Genomic DNA, 20,783 nt, shown 5'->3' on the forward strand with positions numbered 1-20,783 from the left:
AAGTGTTTATTGGTTCACACCTTTATCAAAAGATTATGGAGTAAACCATGATGGTTGGAAAAAAAACGTTCTTGTAAAAAACTCATTATTATGAGGGCAACCAGACATGTTTAGGATTTACAAAAACATTTTTAGGAATCAGGGCTGCTACCTTGACGTTGCACCTCGACACATACAAATCAGGTGCCAAGAACAACAATTATAGAAATGGGGCTCCAACGTTCCTGTGACCTTTCCAGATCTACCTAACATTTATGTCATTTAGAGTACAAGAGGGAATAATATTTAAGGGAAGTACAACATTTAACAAGAACAAGATGTCATTTTTAATAAACAGTACGAAATTTCCAAAGTATTTTAGTTTTTTTATAGAAGTGCAGAAAAGCTTAAGCCATAAAGCAGATTAACTGGATCTGTTACTCTTCCCATACCACATAAACCAGTGTGTACGTATTAGCACCATGGGAGCAGCAGTTTTTTACATCCTGTTTTTAGGATCTGCATGATTATTCCTTGACATCTGGGCACTCCTTCTCTTTTGGCCCTTTTAGCGACAGCAGATTTATTTTTGTAAGTTGAGGTACTATCAAGAAAGGCCCCCCCGGGACCTATCAGGAAGGGGGAGCATGACTGCTGGCCCTTACTGGACCAATAGTTCATATGGGCTGGAGAAGGGAAGTGAATGAAACAGTGTTACAAATTGGGATGTTTAGTGCAGGGTCCAACCTCATTGTGTCTCCCCAAGGCTTGGGGAGCCCATTTTTGCGGAGGCTGGTGGAGCCCACAAAGAGACCTCGTGGTAATGTTTGTGGTGTAACCAGCTGATGGGGTCACCAGTCAGATGGCAGGTTGTTCGTGGTTGATATGTGTATCTGCCGCCTTACCCACAATTCCTGTGTGTTATGATCTAGTGTATCAGAGTATTATAAGCTGAGCTCCCGCAACAGAGTTAAATTTGAGTACATACCAGGGTGTTTACCCCAATCTCTGTATGAATGAGCTGATTCTCTGGGTCACACAGTCTGGAGTTACACGGATTTCATGATATATAAGAACCCCAGCTGGTGGACAACGGGATAATATTGAATTCCCTGGTTAAAAAAGTGACCTAAAGCAGATCAGTCTTGCTATAAAGAATTTACGTACACCTTATACCCATGCCAGAAGCATTTCACTATGATAGCTTAAAATGGTTAAAGGCCAACTCCAATCTTTTAGAGCCACAGACCAGCCAACCATCAAGGAGCTTAATGAGTTTTGTCTGACCTGGGATTTCCAAAATGTGTGTTCTGTTTCTGTTTCTGAATTCTGCACCCCTGTACTGGAGTTGTGCGCTCCCTTATATAATAATTAGACTTACTGGAAACACATTTATGTGTCTTGCTGAAGCATTTTTATTTTCATACACAACTGCGAGCAAGAACCCACAGGAAGCATAGAAGTATTACTATAACCACAAACACACACTTAATACATGCAAACACTAAGCACACTATAAATAGGAGGAAAAGTGGGCGGGGTGTGGGTGGGGCTAAACACTCTTCCCCCACCCTCAGCCCAGAGAAATAAAGAAGTGACCCTGAGACCCGGGGGAGCAGAGCATTATTTGGAGACTCCCAGGTATGTACATCATTGGCATTACTGCTCGTGCCCCTCGTACTGGTGCCCGATTCATCTCAATCCCTCTCATCTTTCTATTAATGCTCCACCAGCTAAATTGTAGCAGACTCTCACAAAATGCATTCAATCAGAAAAGCATGATTTATAAATTCCTTCTTGTCAGATTTCCCATGAAAAAAAAGAGAAATCATTGCCGCAAAATTACCCACAATAAGTTCCATATGGTGCTCCTCTTGGTAACAGTCATTTTGTCCAGACCCAGGGCCAGGGAAAAAATCTTCTGAAGCCAAATGTCTTCACTGTACAGATGTCCGGGTACTCAGTGAGAAAGCGAGCATGTAAGAGTCTACTGAGTGCCATCATCTATCATGAGAACTCATAAACCAGATACTTAGCAATTATGTGGTCATTTATTACGGGGACACTTATACACTGTAAGGGGCTCTGCCACCAAAAAGAACTAGCCAACAAACAAAAAATAATGAATAATATACACAATAAAATCAAGTACAATGACACGTTAATGTACATTTTCAGTTTTTTATTCTGCTGTTTGTTTTAACACCCAGTTTGTTCATTAAATTATTTGAAATAAATATTAAATAAAAATTTGCATATTGTTTTTTATCCGATTAATCAATTAATCGAAAAAATTATCGGGCAACTAATCGATTAGGAAAGTAATCGTTAGTTGCAGCCCTAATTTTTATTATGTTTATATATTTGTTGCCAACTTTATTAGATTGAGAAGCATTTTTGTTTTTTTGCTAGCAATATACACTATGTCTTCCCTAAAAGGTTTTATGTATATTAAACATTGAACACAAATGTTCCCACGCTAGTCTCCAAACGCTAAACTATGCTTTATTCCACTGCACACAATTATAAATCACACAGTGAATGGCTTGGATCAGATGCAGTGATTTGTTAAGCATGGCAGACCATGTGAATACACAGAGTATTCATTCAAGTGGGCATAAGTTTCCATTAATATATATATATATATATATATATATACTAGTAAATAAGGCCTAGGCCCCCGCAGAACACAGTGAAGGGCATGATCATTTATTCCCTGTTCCTCTCACTCTCTATGCGATAAAGCATAGAGATACGGGGACCGTGTACCTGCAACTAGGTAACTCATGCCGCCGCTCGCCGCAGGGTGAGCTCTTCTGTTTGAAAACAATGCGATGATGCATACTTCTTTTACGCACCTCTCTTCCTCTGTGAGTCTGTCAGCATTATTTTGGCTTCTTGGAGTGCTTCCGCAAAACGGTGGACCCTATGGACAGCCTATACCCCGTCTGAAAGGGTGGGCCACGGAGGGGGGCCCCTTTTGCGGAAGCTCTCCCGGAGGCCTGGTTCCCGTAGCTGATACCAAGGAGAAGTGGGCGAAGAAAGAAGACACAAGAACAAGACAAGTCAAGAGAAGAAGCGGAGCTGCCGAAAAAAGAGATGGGGACACAGAATTGGTCGGTGGAGAAGGTAGGGAGACGTTGAGAGAGAGTATGAGATTGAGGAAGAGAGCGCGAGTAAGTGTGATGGAGCATGAGAGAGTGAGAACATAACATTTTACCCTCCTACTAATGTGTACATATTATTTTTTTATTATTTTTTATTTTAAATGGCAGCAAGCTGTGGGGGAGAGCCCTATGATCGGGACATTTAAATGTTTCCCCTCTCTCTTCTTTTTTTCCAGGCTATATATTGATTCAGATCCTTTAATCTTCCCTGATAATTTCTATACCGCAGAGCAATGTATTTATAACAATAAAAATCTAGCACACAGTGAGAGTCATGCACCAAGGCCAAGCGGTCAATAAGAGGTGCAAAGTGTTAAAAGTTGTGCTGTCACCACGGAAACCAATGTTCCCGATGACTGATCCACTTTTACCACTTTGCACCAGACTTGCTCTGTTTACATAACCTCCATTATATCTGTCATCATGTTAAAGATTTAGAACTATGTGACTGGAGAGGTTTAAAAATAAATACAATTCAAAAGACTTTGCTTTCCCCCCCCCAATTAGAATATATACATTTCTGGCTGTGCTTAGAACTGACAAGCTGAAGAATCTGAAGGTTATTTATCTTAATTTATACAGAAGTCTAATAAAATGGAGATAAAAAGCTATAAATACTTGAATCAACCGAAAATTATAGTCATAAATGTAGCATATAGTAATAGATGTTTCTCAAATAATTAGCAAACTATAGGGCTGCAACAAACAATTATTTTCATAATTAGATTATTTTTTTTCGATTAAACAATATGCAAATTTTTCTACATAATAATAATAATAAAAGCTATATTTTAAAATGAACCCAAACACAATATTTCTCAAACCAGGTTTTAATACCTAAAAAAGTTTTGCTAGTAAATATTAATTCACATGTAAAATATTTTTTTCATATTTAATAAAAGCTACGATTGAAAAAATGAATGTCCTGTTTTTATTTCCTTTCATCTGCCAACCTGCCCCCCAGTTATGAACATCTGACCCCAGGCTTGCCACTCTGCCTCACAGATATGCCTTGTACCCCCACTGATACGCCACTCTGCCTCCCCCCAGACTTACCAATGCATCCCCAGACTTGCCCCCCCCCCCGTGCTCCAGACTCCCTGGTGTCTGGTGGAGGCAGCCCCTGGAGGTCTGTGTGATGCGCGTAACAACCTTCCGCTTCTGCCCGCCACTTCCACAGGGGCTTCTATGACAGAGCACCGGAAGGTCATGTCATGCCGGCACTCCGTCATAGAAGCCCTAGTGGAAGTGCTAGGCAGCAGCAGAGGTTGTATGCGTTCATCGCACAGACGTCCACCGTCTGCCAGAGAGGAGGATCCGTGTCTCCTGCAGCCCTGCGGGGGATCTGGATCTTAGTCTTATAGTCTGACCTCTATTTGCTCTGAAAAAAACTTCACCTTATATGCGAACAAATCGATTCGACTAATTGACAATGAAAATTGTTGACGTTTTTCATGATCAGTTACTAGACAGCCTGCTAGTATTTTGACTTTTTCCATGCCGGGATTTTTGAGAAGATACAGCACTGATTTTAGTACTTAAGAAGCTCATAAGAAGAATTTTCTTTTTTTCATTTTATACTTTTTGTTCGAACTGGATGTTCCCCCTGATGGGTAGTTATTTCACATGTTACCACATTTTTATTTTATTAACTATTTTTTTTATTTTTTAATCTTTTTAACAGATCACAGTGTGATTAGAAAGCTTGGATCCATTGACTTGAATGGTTGAATGCAGTACCTGTATTCAACCTGTGTGGGGGGCTCAGCATTCTCAGGAGGGTCTCAGGAGCCCCTCCTGGGAACTTGTAAATTATTTAGTGGACGCCGCCATCTTGCAAAATCTTTTTTCAAAATCTTTTTTTTTTAACTTTGAATAATGCATATGAAAGTATTTACAATGTAAGTACAGATACGTAAGGGTATCTGAGCTTTCCTAATGGTACTTCCACATTGCTATATCACACCAAAAATGTCTATATCTGGGAAGACAAGTCAAAGTTTTCACAGGTCGTCACAATTACTGATTCGCTACAACAGGATACTTGTAATAGGGGTAATTATTTGAAGAGTCTCAGGGATAATCCATTTAAAAAGTTCATTAGTATAATCCACCCATTGTGGAACAGTCAGGGTTAGACAGCATCTGACCGAAGGACCCAAATGTAACAGAGTCGCCCAGAAGCCCCTTAACAGCGGCAGTGTTAGAAGTCGCCTGCCCCTCAGTGACAAGCGATAAAACAGCAGGAGTCCTCCTGGAACAATCGCCATAAAGAACAAGTTATGTGTCTAACACCATATCCTCACGCCTGCGCCTCGCTATCTTCAAGGCCAGCTTTGTCTGCTCTGCGGGATCGTAATCACTCAATTATCATTTGGAGCTGCAGATCAAAGGTGTTTCTCGCTATACCCTGGTAGAAACAATGATCAAGGTGTTAACGCAGGTCTTACCCAAGCTGTCAGGATCGAGTCCATGCTAGCCAGCAGTCTATAGACACCTCTGTCTGTGGCAGCGCTGCATATATATATATTTTTCTCTGCAGTCTCTTACTCGTGTTATTATTGCCGTAATGGCGAGACTGTCTGCTATAACCATAATCTATTTAAAACAAAAAATTATAGTTTATTTCAATCCAGGCATTCTGTGCCAAGGATTCAGCACTGTAAGCTGATGTGGACAGGTACTACCATCACCCTCAGCCAGCTTTTAGAATGTCAGGAGATGTGTATTCAACCAAAAAGCACAAAACACGTGGTTTCTCTCTTTGTCATATATACACGTTCAGTTGTACGCGTTTCTTAACCCTTTCATGCACAAAACCGTGAGATTTGTAAATCAATTTGACAATTAAATCATCTCTTTACTAGTATCAGAGTAAAAAGAAGATTTCAGAAATGTGCTGTTTTCTTTATTTTTGAATCAGTTCTAGTTTTTGCATGTTACGTTTTCTGACAGCAACATATTAGCCATTTGTATGTTTTCTAGCTGGCTAATTTAACCCAATATCCTAGAAAAAAAAAACACCCTGACTATTTATCATACTGTCCGTGGGGAACAGTAGAGTGGCTAGGTCTTAGTCATTAAGCCTGACATCCACTAATGAAAAAGTATGGCGGGACGGACTTCATTAGCATTGCCATAAAGAATGAGCTCGGTGTGGTGATTAAGCAGGGAAAGCCACCCCCAATATCACATGACAGACTCCAGGTCTGTAAAAAAAATAAGTCTATGGGAACAAAATGAAGTAAAAACAGGTTTTTGGTCAATGCCGACCTACATTTCTATATACAGCACTGGGTTTAATGCTCAAGGAGGAAAATAGCTTTATCCGAGGGACTTCTCCATTAGATTGTACCCCGTGTGTCAGATTACTTGTGTTATAAGTAGAGTCGGTGGGTGCACCTCTTTTGTATTTTTAAGATATGTTCGGGTGCCAGGAGAGCTTATGTTAAAAATATTAGATCACATCAATTACTTTTCGAGGAAGTGAAAGCTGACTATTAGACAAGATAGGATGTTGGACGGGAGCCAACCTAAATATAAGAGCGCAGAACCATTCCCTTTGGTGTCTTACATTCCTCGGCATGCCTCTAAGCATAATTATACCTAGATATCCATGTCTTCAGAGGGGAAGGAATACTTAGACTGGATAAGAAAGCCTTCTATTCATTCAGCTTCTCAACCTTAGATAAAGACCAATGTGTCTGTTCTACTCCAAATCTAAGCTGGTAACTCACGAACTTACAAGTTACTAGTCAACAAATAATTAGACATATAAAAAGTTAGGGTGCTGTCCCACTTAGTCAAAGCATTACCTGGGATCTCTAGGTTGTGAAGCAAATACATCTTAGCAGACCTGTCATTTCCCCTTAAGGGTTAATCACGCACAAATAAGTCCTTTCCAGTTTATACGGCAATAACCTATTAGCACCGCATTTTTTCATCACATGACAATTAAGCGTTCCCTGGAAAAAAATGCCAAGATTAAAATATTATTTTCTGAAGGGTTATGTCATTAGGAATTATTTTTCTGTAAATCCTATACTGAAATAGACTTTCAATTTTTAACCCTAAACATTTTTCAATGTCTTTTTCCCTACCAACTGTAGAAGAGGTGAAATGCGTGATTAAAGGGCTATTTGACGGTAGAAGTTTTTTGACTTTGTTTCTTCCTTGGGACTGGGGTATGAAGTTATAAATCAGCCAACCAGAAAAAAGTGAAAAGGCATTTATTATTTCTCCTTCACTGCTTAGTCAATCAAGCAATGGATCCTCGCTTTTAGGTTAATATAAGCAAACTTTGCTTAATTGTTTTCTTAAGAGAGAAAAAGGTTCCTGCCACTTTAAGTTGCACTTTGGATGACTTCAAACGTCTTGAAATCTGAGTCTTAATAGACATCATCTTTGGAAGCCAGCAGTAAGGTCCGTCTAAACAGGAAGCATCGCTCAGAGCTACAGGGGAAGATTTAACCGCAGAAAGTAACAAACTGGATACATCAGAGCAAAATGTATACGGTAAATGAGGTTTGGCAGAATAGTGGGCAGAGTACCAAGTACAAGAACAGAAACATTAAGAGTAAAAAGAAAGAGTTAAAAAAAAAAAAAAGATGGTATTTCTACGCATGTTAATCATTATTCTGAATCAGATGTAAAGACATTTTTAAATAAATAATAATAGATTCGAAAAATAATTTTAAAGATAATGGATAATAAATAATATAATAAATTTAAAAAAGATAATAGATGATAAATAAGATAATGGAAGCTCACACGACCCGACATTTTCACTACATAAAAAAATCGTAATCATTAAGTGATATCAGAATATTAAAAAAAGGCAAAAAAATTAAATAAAAATATGTAATATAAAAACTGAATTAAACGATCAGCCACTATAAGTGTTATGAGGCTTTAACGCCACTAAAACTTGTCCCATGTTTTATATAAGTCATAAATAAATCTCTCGTGTTACTTATAGGACATGCAAAGAAGGTCTGGCATTGCTAAACATCCATGTACTCAAAAAGGGTATCTCCTCATTAATCGGGGTAGGGTCCAGAGCTGCGCATGTATTGGCAGCAATTACTGTACTTTGGTCTAATGGCACTTTAGCCTCCTAAGTGTCAAGGCATCAAGAATGGTCCACGTAGACCTGGGGGAAATTCTACAATCATATAAATAAAAAGAAAGAAAAAACAAAAACATGACTTCTCCTTCAAGGATAAAGCTTCTCATTTAAGGTTTCCGTTGAGCGGTGGGAGACAAAACTCTAAATCGTATCCATAACCCCATTGCTTTGATGGTTTCTTTCCCCCCGAAAACAATTGTATCGCATTCTCATAACAAACTCCAATAATTAGGCGACATTTCTTGTCTTACCAGCCTCCTTCTTTCCTCTTCCACAGTAATCAGTAGCCGGGCAAACTCCTTCAAGGACTGAGCTAAAATGAAAGGAAATGCCGATAAGTGCGCTTGTCCATTAGCTGATGAAAAGGCTTCCAACAAAAGACGCGTCGGAGAAAGCACATTTCACAGATGAATAAAACATGCATGCATTTTATGCAATGAAAACATTTTTGTTCTTCATACTTTTAGCCCTTCGCAATGAGCCTCACGATCTCATTAGATTCCGGTGTAGCGCCTGAAGGGGATAACCCATTAAAATGTTTCTTTTCCATAAAAGATCATTTTAACATGAATATGTGTAGAAATGTTTTAAAGGTTATGGAATATAAATATGGAAACCTGTAGCGGAATCATCATATTAACAAATGATTGCTTATTGGCCAATTCTACTAGAGCATACTTTGGATCTCCCCGTGTTTTGCCCGGAGTCTCCAGGTGATGCGCTGCTTCTCTTGCTCCAAGGGTCATCATACTCGTTCTCCATGTTCTTCAGAGCGGTGCTTAGGCTTGCCCACTCCCCGCCCTATTTTCCGCCCATTCCCATACAGCTTTGAGCTATCTGGGTCTAGCCCCACCCTTATATATGGTTAGCCACACCCCTTACTAAGCCACTCCCAAAAAAGGGAGTTCCCTGCTAAACCATGTCCATCCACATCCATAGATATGACATTCTAAATCTAGCATGTAGGGGAGATGTCTCCAGCCTTACAAGAATCCTCTAAAAAACACTACAAATTTGGGAAAGTATCATACCGAAACTGGCTGGTGATGACATACAGAACGCTACATTTATCAGTAACCTCAAAGGTGGTCCCGGATCCACATGGTTTGGAGACCACTGATAAAGACGACTGAGCCATGACGTTATGCTATGCTGATAAAAAGCTTAAAATATTGTTAAAACTACAGCCGTAACATAGATAGAATGTTCTAATCCCCGTGGAAAGTATTAACGTAGAATGTATAGTAACGGTGAATTTTGGCAGACTTGTACCCACCAGAGTTAAATACAATATAACTATAATGGCTAAAGGTTTGTTTATAAAATACATAAATCTTTCCAGATTTTTCACAGAATAAGGGTACATTTCTGCCAAGAGATGACTAGGTAAGTGAAACGTAACTCTTACAGGGATGAAATGATATAATAAACTAAAATACTGGCTCCTGCTGAAAGCTGTGGTGAGCACCCAAAGCCTGTTCTACTGCATATCTTTCCTTCATGACCGAGGAGGAGACGCAGAACATTGAAGTTGGCCAACAGCCTGGCGAGTGAATAAATACACATGGGAACCCATATTTCTGTAATCAAATCCTCACTCACTATGATCATCCGGTAATCAATAGAAGTGTTTTCTGCACATAAATGCAGGGGATCTCGAAAGACCCCCCTGGAACTCTAGAACGGCCAATCTCTGGAGCTGGCTGGTGGTGGGTATGGCACACGAGTCTGCCGGCAAGCTGGAGAAGAGTTTGGCCAAATGCATTTTCTGCAAGCCAGGTAGCTGAGGAGTGGGGAAAGACAGCAAACGCGTAGGGGGATTCAGTAGGTGGATTCAGCTCCTCGACGAAGTAAAATTGGACTCACCAAACTTGGGGTACTTGGACGTAGTGACAGGCTAAGCAATATACGGCCATAAAGTGTGATGGAATCCCCAATATTTATGCCTCAGATACGTTTTTTTAAATAATACTGACCAATAGCGCTGATCTCTTGCTTTTTTGTGTAATTTCAGCAACACCCCAAAATCAGAATTTATATGCTTTTTTAAGGGTTGCGCTTCCCTTTTTGTATTGTTTGTTTTGTTTGTATTGTCATTTTTTTCAGATGGCTGGAGTATCTTTTCGATCTCATCGATTGATATAATAGTGCCCGTTTTTTTCCTTTTCGTTTTAAAAAACCAACCAAAAAAAACGATATTTAGGAGAGCAACTTTTTGAAGAGTAAAATTGTAACCCAAGGAAGTTTAGTGGTAACTGAACACTGGGTTACACCGTTTAAAAGATTAGTTACAGATTCAGTTGTTGTGTTTTATAGGTTAGGAGCTTTTGTCCAGAAATTGTTTAGTTTGTGTAAGAGGCGAATCTTCACACTGACGCCGAGTATAAGCAGAGCTCAGTCCCTTTAAATAGACCCCCCCCCAAGTGTCATTTAGCTGAAGAATGAACGAAACACTGATTATGAAATATTGTCCGGGGTAATAACTTTTCAATAACCTCAAAGGAATAAGAGAATTTTTCTTTCAACCTATGACCGATTAGTCTAGTTGGAGCAATGGCACAATCTCTAATATATACTTTTTCTTAAAAAAAACAACTTTCACATACATGGCTTTTTTTAACCATACAAGCTGCTCTTATATATCCAAGGCATCTAGAAACATGGAATGCCAGATAAGACCCATTCGGCCCACCTAGTCTGCCCATTTTCTCTGACTCGGACCTTAATCTCGTTTTAGATTCAGGAGCCATATGCCCATTCTTTGAATGTTTAATTTCCCTCACTGTATTAGCCTCTAACACTTCTGCTGGGAGGCTGTTCCCTTTATCTACCTCCCTCTTAGTAAAGTAAAACGTACTTGCATTAAAACTAAGCCTCTGACTCTCTAGTTTTAGATTATGACCTCATGCTCTAACATTTTTTCATCCTTTTTTGCTTATATGAACATTTATTTAGTAGCATAACTTTAAAATCCCAAATTTACAGTGGAGGTATAGTGTGAAAAGTGATTGTGGTGTTATCGCCATAGCAATGGAACGTTCCTGCTCACTGTAATATTTAATTGGTTACTATGGTGATAAGTCCACTTTGCACCAGAATCAGTTTTTTTTTACAATTATGGCTCTTTTACTTATATATCTGCCCCAGACAGCGATTTTAACCCTTAGCGAACTCAGCTACTGTACATAATATAGTTTACAATGTATAGGACATACCTCTGACATTTAAGGGGTTAAGCAGTGCTTCCATATAAGCGCATAACAAAAATGATGCCATTTTGATATATGCAAACCTAGTTATTAGTAACTAGCAATTTAAATAAAGTATTACTTGGTGAAATAAAACAGCTGAACAGACATTATTTTACTGTTTGAATCACTTGAAATCACAGGAAAATTACAATGTAGTTTTAGGAAAATAGAGGCCTGGTGGATAAGGATTTTATGTTCATGTCAAACTAATTTTATCACAATTTCCGGCCAAAAGCCAGATGATTCTCCGCAGATCTCCAGCGGAATACCAAGTATAATATCCACTTCAATAACACTTAATAGGGGATTGACGTATCTATAATACACAAATATAATTCAGCATCTTCAACACTAACATTTTTTGTTATGTCGTAAAACCTTTTTTTCTGAATATTTTTTTTTAATAAAATTTCATCGTACCCTGGAGTTCTCCGGTTTGGCCCCTGAGTCTCTGGGGTTTTAGCCCAATCTCAGGGTCTCATGGTAAAGGGACAGATTATGAGGGTCCTTCACCGTGAGATGATCCAAGTATGTCACGGTTGATCTCCCTGCTTGAACGCAGGTGACTCAGTTAAGTCTATCATCAAATAATGACGAGTCAAGGTTTCCATAGGGACCAGTAATGTAGTGACCCGTCAACTCAGTTGGCGGGTCACTACATAGAATCTGCATGGCAGGCTATTAAAGGGTTAATATTTAACATGAATATCATGCCTTAAACCATCTCCATCACTGATGTTGGCCGAAAACCATGATGACATAAACTGCTGTTGAAAAGAAACAGAGAGGTCTTTAAATAGTTTAAGAGGTATTTTCACCCTCTCGGCCTTTAGCAGCTCTAAATCCTTTTATTAAGGCTACCTGTGGCTCGCGCTTTTTATTCGCCAGTCAGCGTTTTAAATAAAGTTAGTTTAAAATTGAGGGGCGGTTTATCCTCGGAGAAGCCAGGTGTATTGCTAAAGTTAGTTATATTGGCATATAATGTTTTGGAGTGTTTTGGTTGTTCCTCGGCCCATCTTTATAAGGGATGTGAGAGCTTCCGTTACGGGGGAGCAGGAACTTTCAAACAAAGAAAAAGAGAAAGGAGAAGAAAGGATGGAGATCCTAAGGACAAGAAGTTAAGATGACTGCTCTTACGGCAGATTTCTTGAACATATGTTTGCTTATCCCCTTAATGACAAAGCCCGTACATGTACGGCTCAAAATGCATTGTTTTCAATGGGTTTAGGGACCGCCCATTGTCCTTAAGGGGTTATTTTCGCTTCTTGGGGAAGGTCAGCTGTATTACTGGTGAGAACGGGAAACACATGTTTCTCAGGCGTTGAGGTCAGGAAGGCTATGAAGACCAAGGTATTCTTGCACTTGACAAGCTGTTGTGTTTCATGATGGTGGCACCAAGCAGCACCTATGGACCCTTCGTATTAGTTTTATTTTGATTCCTCACTACCCCAGCCCTATGTGGGTGGTCTAACTTGTTATAACAGCAGCCATGGCCTGGGGCAACGTACATCCCCGTGTTTTTTATTCACACACTCACTTTTTCTTGTTTGTGTAAAGTTAAAGTAGGGTTCAGAATAAACATTAACTACATGTGACCAGCTAAACCCACTTCCTAAACCTTTTAAAAAGGTTTATTTCTCTCCACCGAAGCTACACCCTACCACCTACTCAGTTGCCAACAGTCCCTAATCGGCCAAAACAGTCATGGCAAGCAGACTTATGTCTCAGCCGCCCCTCCTAGGGTCCAATGACCAAATTAATTGTTTATAAGGAAAATGAGTGCAGAAGACGAGTTCCATTGGCTGGTTGACACATGACATCAGAGGTGATGATATCTGGACACTGACGTACGCAACTGCCTTTAATTCTATGCCTTCCTGCCCTTTGCCCCCCTATGATCTACACAGGGGGGCAGAAGAAGGGGAAATACCTTAATATCCCCGGCATGGCTGTAACACGGTGTCTCACTGGGATTTACCTGCCTGTTCATGCTTTGCTTATCCCACAGATGTGTTTTTTATTTGTTCCAAGCCTAATGCACTTTCTGCTTGTTATACAATACTTAGCTCTGTTTGTTGGTTTGCATTTTTTAGGTTCCTCTAGGAAAACATCCGGAAGATATTAATCCTAAAGCACACATGGAAACAAGTCAATAAAGGAAAACGGCCAAAAGAACCCACAGAAAACCACATGACTGTGACGAATAAACAGCGGCTGCCAAAATCCTAAACTGATTCTGGTGAATAATCAGAATTTATTTATATATATATCTATCTATCATTTATTATATATATATATATATATATATATTTTTTTTTTTTTTTTTTTTATTTTTTTTTTTAATATTTTTTTTTCCCTAAATGAGTAATTATATTAATACCATAGACTTCTGAAAAACAGGACGAGAAAAACCTCTGGAAGAAAAAAAAATCCTTGAGACATAAAATGTTACAGGAGACCAAAGGACGCCAACAAAGGGGTCCAGTAACGTAGCAAAAAAGGCTCTGCGTGGTTATTCCTCCCCATGAAGTTACTGCTTCCTGACAACAGAAAGTTAAGATGGCTGCTTCTATGGTTTTCCATACATATATTGCTTACTTTAATCTGTGAATTGCAGAATATAGGATTTCAGTAAAATGACAGTTCTGTTTTGAGCAGGGAAACAGATGCTTGCATGAATTGAAATGTAATTAGTGATCATGCCAGGCCGTACAGTCTGGTGTTCATCGCACGGTGGGACTTTACACATATATGTGTCTAGGTACGCACGTCTGGGTATATATAATGCGGCCATTACTAGCAAATTGCAGTCAGCGAGGGAAATTAGCCCAGGTATACTTATGTTTGGCCACAATGCCTGACATGAAGGGCTTGGCCGGTGAATTTACTCTATATTAGCGTACATTTTTATGGATTTACCAGAAAAAATAACTCCATTTCTCCTTCCTCTAATTCATTAGTTTTGAAACACACAATATAAAATGGCTCACGTACCGCCAAGTAGCTTGGATCTACTAAGATGTAACTTTACTGTTAGTTACTTTGTGATGTTTAAACATGTTTCTTAAAGTCTTTAAAAGTGTATTCCTTGAGATCAAAGTTTAAAAATTCAGCACTGGTTTCTCCCAAAGTTTACAATATTGTTAGAAGACCATGTTGTGTTCTTATTTAAATAATTTTGGATGCTAACAGGGTCTTCCTCGCTTGAGTATTCAAATTTGGACCCAAAGATTATCCTGAAAAAGACAGAAATATGTCTTCTGATGAATTGCATTGGCTGTCTGTAATTGGCAAAAGGGGATTTGCCAGTTTCTTCACATTTTGGCTTCACGTTAATTTGGATAATTGAAAAAAAAAACACAATATAAAAATAACCAATAGTAGTATACATTTTACATATAAAAAATCTCCAATATTTATAGCTAAAAAAAATCATATAAAGCAAACGCGATATTCTGCTTTCATTCACTTTGCCTAACGTGACGGTGGCAACCTGGGCTTGGGATCCTACACATCAATATGGAATCTAATATTAGTGGAGTCCATGTCCTTAGACCCTACATATCAGAATTGTCCAGCTCTCTGTCAGCTATTACCTTTTTTCTGGCCGCCATGTTTTCACATGTTGATGGTCACCGCCTACACAGCTTGACATGTTGTTGACCAAGTCTTTGGTCAGACGTGAAACCCTTTATTGGGCCACATGGAAAAAGATGCAGTCAGACACTTCCATTTTCCGTGTAGACCCAATAAAATACGTCAACTTTAACAAAAGGCTTCATCTTCTCTTGGACCAATAAGGCGATGCTGTTGACCATCGCCTATAGGGTTTGCCTGCAACATGTGGGACGTATAAACACAGAGAAAAAATAAATTACTTAATTAGGTTTATACATTAGCCATAAATATCAGATGTGTTCTGGCTGATTACAAACATGTGAACTTGCAGGGATCAAGAAATATGAGTCCTTGTCCTCCTTTAGACCACTATCTCTCTATGCATGGAAGTAAGTGGGGAAAGACAAATACAGGTGAAGGGTCCCACATATTAAAAACACAGGATTCAGTGGCCCATATTTATGCCCCTAAACCACTTGAATAATGCTGGTTGAAGTTTATCAGTAGATACAGAGCTGTGTGCTAGGTCTACGTGGTAGAAGAACCTGAGCTAGACAGCCCAGCTAGAAGCTATCCCAACTCTGCAGAAGTATAAAAGGAACGGCAATGGGCTTCTTTAATAACTTTGGTTTCTGAAGACAGGATAAGCCTGTATGATGCCTGTCATTTTATCTGGTATTAATGCCTGTTTGAAATGAGTCAAAACCACAACCTTCTGGCTTGTTTTCTCTGAATATGTTGTGGCTTCCAGTAGAAGGGGACTTTTGCGGACAGAATCCTGTAAATCGTTTCCTGAGCTGACGGGAGATGTCAGCCAGGCACTAACTGCAAACGTTCCCAACGTCCGAGGGCAGACGGGAGAGTATTAAGAGATACTGTACTGCTTTACAATGCGATGGCAGCAGCGTCTAATAGCGTTATTTGCAGGGATTGAATGTGAAAGCTATCATTACAAAAAGCAAATCCTTCCATCTTCTTTACTTGTCATCATCATTCTAAGCCAAAATAAGAATCAAAACCAGACTCATGCGGAGAAAAAACTTGTGCAAACTTGGACACCTTCATACAATTAGGCAACGAGGACTTCAAAAAAGGGCATATATTTTTTCCTAATGCAAGACTCAGGTCTGTTTAAATTCCCTAACTGTATTGGCCTTTATTGGGTGGCTGTTCCACGTATCTACCACCATCACGGTAAAGTAATGCTTCCTTTCGTTAAATCTAAGCCTCCAACCCTCTAGATATTATGACCTCTCGTTCTCCTCCTTTGAAATGACCTTCTCCCCTATACTTTAATAAACCAAAGAACATTGCAAACAAATGTATTTTTAAATGGCAACAGAAACGTAATATAAGATTGATTTATATATTAAAATAAATATAATAATATAAATTGTACTTAACTAAACCCAACCTGACAAGTAAATTTATTCTTTACACTGCAGGTTTAAAAACATCAGGGTTTTTATTAGGAGGTGTTTTTTTATTTCCATGGCAACAACCTATTAGTGCCTGCTTTTGTGTCACATGACAATAAAGTGTTCCCAAAAACAAATAATGGAGACAAAACATTTTACGATTAAATTATTATTTCTGGCAAGAGATCTAAGCATCGAGTGGAACTGGGAATGCATGGTAGGTGGAACCGCACCTTTAATTTGCCATTTTTGATCTTGAAATTATTTTTGTGGTATATTCCATCACATTTGCTTAATAACAATATATCATATATATATATATATATATATATATATATATATATATATATATATATATCATAATACTGACAGCAAACACCTGGCCTTTTTTTTCCACCTTTAAGCTCATTTTGTGGATTTTCAAATCTTGCAAATGTGTTGTATAACTGGTGCAGGACTCAAGGGGGCATCATGCTGTGCAGATGTGTGAATAAAAAAAAAGTCACCTTTAACACTGTTAATACATTTAACCAGAAAGCTCTACTTTATACGCAAAAATGTTTTCCTTTTTTTTTTTTTTTTTTTTTTATTTATTTTTTTTTTTTTTTTAAGGGTAATATGTTTCCCATCTGGGGCAAATTTATGATGCAGATTGGCAGGACATAGCATAATATTTTCTCTGAGTTAATTCAGATGTTTTTTTTGTTGTTTTTTGTTTTAACGTGCCTTTATAATGACTGTTGTCGTTTTACGGCATATTTTTGGAGTCTCGTTAGCCATATGTGTTACATACGCGACCCATCTGCCTGTCACCAGTGCAGTGTTGGCCAAACATCAGAATAATTAAAATTCAGCCATCTGTTATCTCCGGCCCCACTCATACAACTGCGCTGGAGACGTATGTACTCACGACACTTCAGTCTAGCGCTGTAAACCACAGGAATAGTTTTATAGCTATTTCAAAAATACTACACAGCTGGATCCTTTTCCACATCTTGGTCCACAGATCTTAAAGCATAACCGTCTCTTTTCCAAACCCTATATGTTTACACTTCTTTATTCTGTAAACACTAGTATGTTTATTTAGTGTAAACAATAATAGTGTTATATATATATATATATATACATAAATATATATATATTAAATATATATATATATATATTAAAGACCCAACGCAACTTCCTGTTCTTGGGATCTACTCATTTTAAGTTGCTGATGGTTGTTGATTGGTTCAGACAGCCGCCCAAAGAGTTGAGTCCTGTTTATCTAATGAAGTCCTTTCCTACATAGTCTTCCATTAGTCAGCGTGTCCGCCTAAGTAGTGATTAGGGGGCATTTCTTCCCACTCTGCTAAACGTAATGCCTTTGGAACTAAACATAGCATTAGAAGTATTGTGTCTGCTATTAAATGTTTACAACTTCCCACAAAAAATATTTCATGAATATTTAATATTTTTCTTGGGGATACTTAACTGTCAGGTGACACAAAACCAGTAGGTCACTGGTAGGTTATTGCCATAGAAAAGCTTTTTAATTTTTTTCTATGTTGTTTTTTTTTAATTAATTTGCTTAAATCCCAATTAAAAATAACAGACTTGCACATGTTTTTATTTTTATTTCATAATATCCTATAAAGTAAAATTAATTTTTTATCTGATTCGTGTGTTTAGTTTTAAGACTAAGACATGATGAGAAATTTGAGGCTACTTCAAAGACACAACCGGTAGAACACAAAGATGCGGCAGCTATACAGATGCCGGAACACTCCAACAATTGTTTTGAAACAAGAAATTACACTGAAGTTTAAAATGCTGTTTTTAACCCCTTAATGACAAAGCCCGTACATGTACAGGCTCAAAATGCATTGTTTTCAATGGGTTTAGGGACCATCCATTGTCCTTAAGGGGTTAAGTAAAACTGGTAGTTAAAGTTCACCTTTAGTAAGACTGTTCTGCAGAAGAAAAACTACTGCACTACCTTTCGAACATATTTTGTTGATACATTGTAACCACTCGAGTTTCAAAGAGCTTGGTAGGAGTTTCCCTCAAACTGTAAGAGCTTCTGGATAAGGACACTAATGAGAGGCATACAGTCATATTAAATGTTTTCTTCCCGTCTTCACAGAGGTTTAACCAGAGGTTTGACCTCTCCCAACGTACTGACAGAAATGTGATGTTGAGTAGGAAGCTACTACATTAGCAGAAGTCAGAGTGTTATGATCGTGGTCATCTACTGGATCTCACAGGAAGCTACGCAATTTGACAAACAGTCACAACATATTTTAAATATCATTAAATGTGCCAAACACATAAATATGTTTGCTTAGAATTTACTTAGATCCTACTGAAAATCAAGTTCTATATAAAATGTTCTTACATTTTAATTGCCTGTCATATACATAATTACCGATACATTTTTAAATGGTCTTATTTGCTAATTATATATCAGGGATGTATTTGGAATTCTTAATTCAAATTTCAGTTTGGGATTCCCGTTATGTCTCTGGATCTCCATGGTTATTATGCCTTTTATTTGTCTGCATAAAGATGTCCATTTGGTGCTTTTCAATCCCTTTCATCCCATCTCTGGATCAAAACTCCGTCCAAGAGCTCTTCCACATTCAGATGGCGTGATCATTGGGGATGATGGACATTTAATCCACATGGTGTGAGCTGGGATCATATAGCCACACAGTTTTTATTAAAAGGTCTGGCAAGCAAAACAAACAAAAGAAAAACCCCTGCTCTCTGAGCACTATTATTATTATTATCTTTTATTTATATAGCGCCAACAATTTACCCAGCGAATAATACAATAAATATATTTAAGGGGTCTGACAAGACTTGAATTGACAGACAGACAAACCAAATATGTGTCAAGAAATTTTCCTGTCAACGCTTGTGGAGATAAATACAGTCTTACACACTGCTTGCATTCCCCACCACTGAATCCAGGGAAGTTTGTAGCTGCCTCCTGCTGCTCATTGCCAACAGGTGATGACCCACCTGGGAGATCCAGAACACCTGGACTGGACTCCCCACCTGCTGGAAGTAAACTGTGGAGTGGAGCACTGCACCGCAATATGTTCCATGAAACATAGACGCCAGCCACCACCATGCCCCTCTCCCTGTCACACTGGGAACTCTGCTTTTCCGGCTCTCCGGGCCCCTAAGAGGCATTGCGGCATGACCCACTCCCTGCTCACTTCCCCATTAAAAATAGCGTGTAGGTGGCTCTGACCTCGTTGGGCGGCCCAACCGATGTTGGTGGATCCTCCATCCACCAACATTAGTTGGACCGCCCACCAACTTCAGCAGGACCTCCAACCCACATCCCGCAGAGATGGGCTCTGGGTAGCTGGAGCCAGAAAGCCGCCATGTATGCAGATCTATTATTATTTCTAGATATTGCATAAACATTAAGTAACGTACTTACCAATATTGATTTCATCATCTGTTTCTGCATCTCCAATACATTCAAACTGGAAATCTTGTAGTGAGTGTGAAAACTTCTGTACAGCCATAGATAAATCTGCAATCAAGACAGGACCGAGATTAAAACCGCTATTTATTTATACTATACTATACTTGTAATAAAACCTGAAATAACAAAATCTAGAAGTTAAAACACATCTTGAACTAGAAAAGTGTGTTTAGGTGATTAAGATACTTGAACATTTAAAACATGCGATGAGTTATAGTTTATTGTTTGACAGATATTTATTTGGTTTAATTTACATCTTGTGCTCTCACGCTGCAGGAAAGGGGAAATAATTTGGCTTTGAACACCCTACTTCCTGTTATCACATGTTGGGCAGGAAGTGCTATTAAGACCAGGTGCAACAAAGAAGTTAAACCCCCTGTAAAGTAGCAAAATAGTGTAAAACATTCATTGCCAGCTGTAAATGTTACAAAATACTTGTAAATTGCATATTTTGTATAGTTTTTTTTAATACGTTGCGCTACTAATCAGTGAAACAAATCAAGATGCGCTTAAGTTATCTACCTATTTAAATTCTAAGCAGTATTTTTACAAGATACGATGTACAAACAGTGAAACAGTAGACAGCACTGTCTACAGTAATATAGATTATTAATATAGACAGAGATACAGATATTGACAAAAACCTGGTTTATCTCTTTTGCTCCAATAAACTCCTTTTATCTGCAGACCTGGAGGCCGCCATTGTTGTCAGTCTTGTTATATTTTGTGTAACTTTCC

The 20,783-nt window shown here is 38.5% G+C and overlaps 1 protein-coding gene across 1 annotated transcript in view; it reads right to left on the reverse strand.

The window, feature by feature from the left end:
* The window catches only part of ARHGAP42 (Rho GTPase activating protein 42), a 113,716-nt gene that overhangs the window by 52,583 nt on the left and 40,350 nt on the right, over positions 1–20,783 (reverse strand). The window contains exons 2-3 of the mRNA XM_053456514.1: positions 19,998–20,093; positions 8,526–8,587 (exon numbers count right to left, since the gene is read on the reverse strand). Coding sequence (XP_053312489.1) covers positions 8,526–8,587; positions 19,998–20,093 — 158 coding nt within the window. The remainder of the gene's footprint in view (positions 1–8,525; positions 8,588–19,997; positions 20,094–20,783) is intronic.

The sequence above is a fragment of the Spea bombifrons genome, chromosome 2 (genome assembly GCF_027358695.1).
Source record: "Spea bombifrons isolate aSpeBom1 chromosome 2, aSpeBom1.2.pri, whole genome shotgun sequence".
Taxonomy (NCBI): domain Eukaryota; kingdom Metazoa; phylum Chordata; class Amphibia; order Anura; family Pelobatidae; genus Spea; species Spea bombifrons.